Source organism: Scylla paramamosain, chromosome 38 (assembly GCF_035594125.1).
Source record: "Scylla paramamosain isolate STU-SP2022 chromosome 38, ASM3559412v1, whole genome shotgun sequence".
NCBI classification, from domain to species: Eukaryota; Metazoa; Arthropoda; class Malacostraca; order Decapoda; family Portunidae; genus Scylla; species Scylla paramamosain.
In genome coordinates this window covers 13191235-13198734 of record NC_087188.1, presented here as the reverse complement: position 1 = coordinate 13198734, position 7500 = coordinate 13191235, and the positions used below count along the sequence as shown (strand labels likewise).

Below are 7500 nucleotides of genomic sequence, written 5' to 3'. Positions count from 1 at the left end.
AATCAGAACAATTATGCTTTTTCTTCACTCGTTTGAGATCTTTTCTCCTTTAAGCAAATTTCAGTTTTTCTCTCTCTCTCTCTCTCTCTCTCTCTCTCTCTCTCTCTCTCTCTCTCAAGAACAAGAAGAGTCAGCTGATGGTGATGGCTGAGCAGTGAGCAGCGGTGCCGAGGTGCTGATAACGTCATCGCCCCTCTGCTACTCTGCCAGCCTCCCGAGTGGTAAAAATACACAGATGCACACCTGAAAACACACACCTGCTCAAGTTTTCCTGCATTATACCCCTGTAAGACGTGCTGTTATAGGTGAGTGCGGGTGAATTCACGACTTGAGACATTGGTAAATACATTCATGCCCCGTCTTGGAAATGGTGACTTGCTGGTGTTATTACGGAATATCATCGGTTTGCCTCACTGTGGTAGGTGAATCTTGGTTTTAGCGAAGCAATAGTAGTATGTACATTACTGCACTTTTATTTTTGTTGTTATCTAAGTATTTGTTTATTATCACCTTGCCTCCCCTCAGGTAACTCAAAACGGTCACTATAATTCGGTATAAGAAAAAGTAGAGTAATATAGAACATCACCTAACATAAAATTTCATCTGCCTGAATGAGACATGGTAATAACGGTTCTTGTCCTCCCAACCCATATTCTCTCCTCTCTTCCAGGGTTTGAGTGCTTAACTGGAAGACTTGCGGAAATGTACAACAGCGATCAATGAAGCGCCACTTGACTTCATCTAGTATAGGACACAGTGCATGATGTCCAGTAGTACCAGAGATCCAAGGTCAATATTGTGTGTTGGGCATGTGTGTGTGGACCTGATCAACCTGTGCTCTCACTACCCTGAAGAAGATGCCAAGGTCGGTACCACCACCGCCAACAACAGGTGAGCAGTGTGGTTTATTGCAGTTCAGGCCATCCTTTAGTTTGGCGGGCTAAGCAATGTCCTATTTTGAATGTGTTTTGAATGGTTTTTAATTAACATGCAAGCTTTTGAGGTAAATTCTTATCTTTAATCAGTATTTTGAAGTATGTGATGAAAAGTCCACTTTTCTTATGGACACCAACCTAAACCTAACTTAAATCTAATATTTGCAATAGATTTGAGATATTTAGAATGAGATCTATAAGGTAGAGATTTGTCATAGGTTCCACTAATAACATGAAGAAAAAAGTACATTAACTAGTATCTGCTACTTTAAGCTCCTCCTTAATTATTCACTAAGTGGAAACTGCAATCAAGTAAGCAAACTTATGATGTGATTGCAAATAAGTTTTGTACAGCATGCCTCTACATTGTAAAGATTGTAATATGACTTTATTTCCTTCAAGTGTGCTCTTATAGAATGGTGCATCTGCTTGATTTAGATACAACCGTGTGTTTCCTCATCCACAGGTAAAGGAAACACAAGGAATAGACAAATTCCACAGTGTGTGATCACTGAATGATTATTAATAGCAAGTGACCAGGTTGTTTACTAGCTTCTTTTTTTATATGACTGTATTAGCAACTTCTGGGAGTGACACATCAGTCTGTTTATCAGTTTGTTATCTCCCAAAATAAGTGTACAAACTTCAGTGGATTAGAAACATTTGGAAGACAGAAGTGCATCTTGACAGTCAGAATCATGAGTCCCCGTGAGAACATCTTGTGCGTTGGTTTGTGTTGCCTCGACATCGTAAGTCAGGTCTCTCACTTCCCAAAGGAGGACACCGATCAGAGGTACTACATGCCATCACTGCTTCCTCTCACTCTACCACTTGTCAGAAACTCATTAATTGAATATACAGTATACCATCACCATTTTTCTTTTCACATTTTCCAAAGAGACATTTAGTCTGTAATTTGCTTGAACTCATGAACTTGCTTTACTGATATTTTTGTTCAGTGTTACAATCCTAATCCTCTATTTTTTACTTTCACAGAGCAGTCACTATTACAACCATCGTTTGAGATGCAAATTTCTTTCAACTTTCCTTTATTAACATAAGTTGCGTATAAGCAGACCTCAAAGACTTGGATGAGACGTGGTAACTGTGCATGTCTAGATGTGTACTTTGAGGGAAATAAAGAAAACCCTTGAAGGAAATTAATTTCTCAGTTGATGGCTGTGAAAATCTGGCTCTCAACATGATATTTGAGGAGCAGATTTGAATGTAAATCTTTTATTAGTAAGTAAGGGTACTTACATGAATTTTTTCAACCTGAACCCATAAGCTGTGGCAGTGCCCATTCTGTGCACACTCCAGGCATGAACTTGTGACATTTGCAAACTGTGCTTTGTATTGCATCCAAGCACTGGAGATAAGGTGTCACTCTGCATTTGCCTTCAAAATACTGTTGCTGAAAACTCTAAGTTTTGACATTACTGTTAAGAAAAGAAAGGTATTAAAAATAAAAAGCATGTTTTTCAAGACAATGCTAAACTAACCATTTTCTTACTAGTATTCATTTGAAGTATATGTTTCTATGCATACAAGAATGTTTTTGTTTATTATTACCCCAACAATACCATATTTCTCAATTTTGGTTATATTCCACAAATTTTATATTATTCTTTATGAAAAATAATTCCATCACATGACAAATCTTAAAATGTTAAGCCAAGAAAGGCATCCATGTGAATTTGAATCTGAGTCACATGAAATCTATCACCACCTTTTATAAGAGGCAGTACAGCTTTTGGGTTAACTAGACTTGAAGACCTGTTGATAACTGTACTGGTTAATGATAAGATAAAGAATGCTACATCTGTTCCTCATTTACAATATTCTCATTAGCCTGACAAACCATTTATCTCTCTACAGTGTGAATATAATATCTTACTGGATTTTCTTGGAATTTAATTTTTTGTGCTTGCAAAATCTACAAATATATGGATGGATGTTTAAGCATGATGCTCCTTCAGTATGATAACTCATTCATTCTAAAGATTATTATAAAATTCCACTAATATCCAATTAAATAATGCCTTGTACCATATTTTGTGGCATATTAAGGTTGCCTTTTGTAATTCCCACCATAAAAGTTCAAACTACATGTCTTACCTGCAGAAATTTAATTTGAATTTTCATCTTCATGTTAGTTGCAAGTGTGTTTCCAGTTTTGTGGTATTTCATAACATTAACCGCAACCATCTCCCCTACTTCATTGTTTCTGAGATTAGGTTACCTAGTTGTTAGTAATTATTTTCCAAGTTGACAGTACTTTTGGATAAAGAGAAGTATAGACAGTAAGCTTGGTAAAAGAGTGGATACAAATACAATAAAGGGCAGAATTTGCAAAGGAACCACCAATAAAATGGACAAATGGAGCAGATAAGAATGGGAGGAAGAGAGGAGGCTGACAAGGCTTAGACTGTGCAGTGAGTGAATGACATCATGAGTAAAAATGAGGACTTGCAGTGTGCTTACATGCTGATACTCCTTGTATGCCAGAAAGTATGGTTATTGCTTAACCGAACACTCAGAACTTGACCCAGATCTTCCGTTAATGAAATAGAGTGGGAGATCCTTTTTGTTTAGGAATAGAGTTTCAGTACTTTTTGCTAAATGGCATAAATTTGTTAGATGCCTGGAGCAGCGGTGGCAGCGTGGCGGTAATGCCGCTAACAACAGCACTGTGCTGGGGCTGCTAGGGGCTAAGGCAGCATTTTTAGGCACCATCGCTGACTCCCACGAAAAGAGGTACAGTAAAGCTGCCCAGTGAGGCATTGACCTGTGACACTTATGATCTCTCTCAGTTAAAGCAACACTCCTTAAATAACTCATTATCTGAATAATATCATAATGATTAATTAATACCAGTTTCTTATTAGCTTAAAACTTGATGTAGTAGTTTTTTAAATGTTATTATCTTTGTACCTACTCATACATATTGGTACCCTCCTGTAGTTTTTTGTTTATATCTTTTACTTTTTTTTTTTTTCTTGAGAAGTTTTGTTGTTGTTGTTAATGTGCTTGATTCCTTATTATGAATTAAATATCCTGATCATTGTGACATGCTTGAAGGCTGTCCCTCACTATACCATCTCAAGTGATAATTAATTCCCATGCCTAGTGTCTATGATACTTCAAGCCTCATGGTATATACTGTGATTACTATCCTGTGTTTTGCCTTGCCTTTTCTTTTGTCTTTTTGTAGTGTTCCATGATTCTCCATTCTGATGTTTTCCCAAGTCATGACCAAATATTTCATTCACCAGAACTTACATCTCATGCTTCCTTTACCATAACCCAAGATTTCCACTGAAGATCATTGAAACCATCCAGGTTCCTCCTTGAGGATTTTGCCAAGTATGGTGTGAACACAGAGCAAGCAGTAGTGTGCAAAGGGTGTGAGTGCCCCTCTTCCTGTGTCATCCTGAGCCGTGCCACTGCCTCCCGCACCATCATCCACTCCAACAAGAATCTTCCAGAACTCTCTGTGGAGGACTTTGCACAAGTTGACCTCACTCCATACCAGTGGATCCATTTTGAGGTGGGGCATACTTGTATGTTTTCAGGTGAGAGGTTATCTTGTATCACTGTTGTCAGAAGTTTTCTTCATTCACTTTTGATATTATGTAATTTCTCATCTTGCATGTCCATGGAAGTGCGTGTCTTCTCTTTTCAAACTCTTCCACATGACATTTACTTGCATTGAAATCCATTTCCCATCTGCTCTATTCATATGTTTGGCCTGAAGTAATTTTGCAGATTGTCACAGTCATTGTTGTTTCTTATCCTCCTTGATAATTTTGCATCACCTGCAGGTAGACATAAAGGTGTGTGTTTACACATGTTCCTGGTTCTGCAGGGGCGGAATGTAGCCAATGTGGCCCAGATGATTAAATTGGTGCGGGAACACAACAAAGGTCTTCCACGAGGTGAATTCATCACCACCTCTGTGGAGATTGAGAAAGCCAAACCAGAACTGGAGGCTCTTATTCCCCTGGCTGATGTGGTGTTTGTCTCCAAAGACTTTGCTGCCTTCAAGGGCTACTCAAACAAGGCAGAGACCCTGGAGCGGGTGAAGGCTCTGGCGCATCCTGGGTAAGGTGTAGGGACTGGGACAAGGGTGTATTGGAAATGAGTTGTTTGTTTGAGTGCCTCACTACTTCTTATCCAGCAGCTGATGTTGTCATCCTCATATGCCCCACAGGGCAGTGGTGGTGTGCCCTTGGGGGGAGGAAGGGGCCAGTGCTTGCCAGGGCAGTGGAGTGATGGTACACAGCCCTGCTTTTCCCCCTGCCAGTGTGGTGGACACCCTTGGGGCTGGTGACACCTTCAATGCTGCCACCATCTTTGCCTTGGCACATGGCAGTGCCCTAGAAGACAGCATCAGGTTTGGATGTCGTGTAGCAGGTGCCAAGGTGGGAGTGATAGGCTGGGAACCAATGCGGGGCCTCCTTGGGTCAGGTACACTGCTGCTCAAGAATGAGGCTTCTCTGGCCACCTGATACAGGGAAGTTGGAGGTGGGGGATTGGCTGCAGGCAATGTTGAGGGTGTGGTGTGTGCAGCATGGGTGTATCTGCTGGTACTGTTGTTACTGTGGCAGGTGCTGTCTGAGGATAGTCCCAGCTGGGGTCCTGAGGCACCATCACAATGAGGTGCTACCACACAGGAAACACTAACTGGTGGCTTTGGACCATCATGGGGATGTTAAATTAATGTTTTGTAGTACTTCTATCATTAAAGTAAGGACCCTCCTGCACTGTGCCCAGCCACAGCTGGTGGAGGGTCCTGGTGCTGTATTGGCTGCTACACTAGGTCATGATTAATGGGTTGTCCTTAATTTGCACTACAGGGATCACCAGTCAGGAGACAGTTTTTACATGTGCAGAAACAGCCTACCAATCTTGTCATGGCAGCCTGAATAACTGTGTAAATGATTAAAGAATTGAATGTATGAAAAAATAAATAATTAAGAATAATAAACTGTTTCAAATCATCCTTTTTTTTACTGTGTTGATTAATTTATTTACCATAAATTGGTCATCAAAATGCAGGTACAGTGATATGTGAAGGGAAACTTTGGTGGTTGTTGCAATATTACATGTACATTTGTCCTTTGGTTTTGACACATGGCATGGGAGACACATGGCAATGTGTTTGGTTCACTTAAACATTAACTTAAAAAAAAAAAAAAAAAAAAAAAAAAAAAAAAAAAAAAAATATATATATATATATATATATATATATATATATATATATATATATATATATATATATATATATATATATATATATATATATATAATGTGCTGATCTACCCTGAGCAAAATATATGTTCAGTGGTAAAAGGGAGCCAGAACGGTACCAGTCGTGTCATTCTTGTACTGTACTCGTATGCTTGTTCATTATTTTTTAACAGATTCTAAAAGCCTAAAATAATTAATACTAGTACAATATCCATTTTCATAATGATCAATGTATCATATTTTACTGAGGGATGTGAGTTGTGAACTGCGGGATCATGGGTGATTCTTTTATATCTAGTTGTTGCGTGTGTGTGTGTGTGTGTGTGTCAGAAGTTAAGTTAAACATGCATATTATTTAATTAATTTTGTTGAATAAAAAAAAAATAGGTGATGAGTTTTCACCGAGATCTATTGCAGTTAGGTTACCTGAGTAACGCAGTCAAAATATTGTACAACTGCGTCAGCGAGACATTTCGTGAGGTAAATTTTTATTTTATAACATAACTAATCAGGAATATCCTAATAGAATTACAATATTAGATGGGAAATTGTGCAAAATTACTGTAAAGTGTTTCATAATTGTTGGCATTGATGCTAATAAAGAGGAACAGTAATTATATAAACCTGCCCAGATAGTCATCGAGGAACACGGGGCGACACAAGCAAGCAATATTATCAGGGACGAGGTACCGCTTCGCTCTAATCGAGGACACAGTTTCCCCTATACAATTATTTAGTAAGAAAACTACAATTAGAATCATGAAATAATCCCGTGGCGTGTTGTTAGTGGTGATATGGTGGATGTGGGCCGGAGAGCTGTGGGAGGAAGGGAAAAGAGGACTGCGGCTGTGCAGTGTGCAGGAGTGAGAGAATTTCCCGCTCCCTGCCAGCCTCCCACTGATCGGTAGTACGCGCGCGTTGGCGGCAGTGGGCAGTACGTGGCGCCTCTTCTTCCTTGCCTGTCCCTTGCCCTGTCCAGCTTTGTCATGTGCAAAAATGTGGGGCAGCGGTGACCCCTCGGCCGCATTCCCACTGGGCATCCTGCTCCTCCTGCTGGCGGTGCTAGGTGAGAGGCGGGACGGGAAGGCATCGGGTGGGTTGCAGTCATGTTACCTGCACTCGGCAAATATCTGTTTTGCTCCTTGGTGACCGTGTGCAGTACCCTCATGTGTCTTACCTTTTTCCCTGAGACCTGGTGTGTGTTGGCTAGTGTTTGGGGAGCATGGGGGAAGCTGTAATTGTGCATAATGTGAGGAAAGTGTCCCAGAAAAGGAGAGAGGAAGCCACCCACGCTTGCGCACTGGCGAGGACA

General features: G+C 40.2%; 2 protein-coding genes across 6 annotated transcripts in view; both read left to right on the top strand.

Moving 5' to 3' along the window:
- Nucleotides 1-106: 106 nt before the first annotated feature.
- Nucleotides 107-5919, top strand: LOC135091822 (ketohexokinase-like). 5 transcript variants are annotated; one of them, XM_063989822.1, is made up of 7 exons: nt 120-305; nt 671-891; nt 1402-1728; nt 3576-3692; nt 4278-4485; nt 4804-5039; nt 5149-5919. In XM_063989822.1, the coding sequence occupies exons 3-7, from the start codon at nt 1634-1636 to the stop codon at nt 5444-5446; spliced, it is 954 nt and encodes a 317-aa protein (XP_063845892.1). In that variant the 5' UTR covers nt 120-305; nt 671-891; nt 1402-1633; the 3' UTR covers nt 5447-5919. The 5 variants fall into 5 exon arrangements, with proteins under 5 accessions (XP_063845890.1, XP_063845892.1, XP_063845891.1 ...); XM_063989820.1 differs by lacking the exon at nt 1402-1728 and having other exon boundaries at nt 107-305; XM_063989821.1 differs by lacking the exon at nt 1402-1728 and having other exon boundaries at nt 120-418.
- Nucleotides 5920-6824: 905 nt separating this feature from the next.
- The window catches only part of LOC135091913 (low-density lipoprotein receptor-related protein 4-like), a 72484-nt gene continuing 71808 nt past the window's right edge, over nt 6825-7500 (top strand). The window contains 1 exon segment of the mRNA XM_063989977.1: nt 6825-7254. Coding sequence (XP_063846047.1) covers nt 7185-7254 — 70 coding nt within the window. The 5' untranslated portion in view covers nt 6825-7184.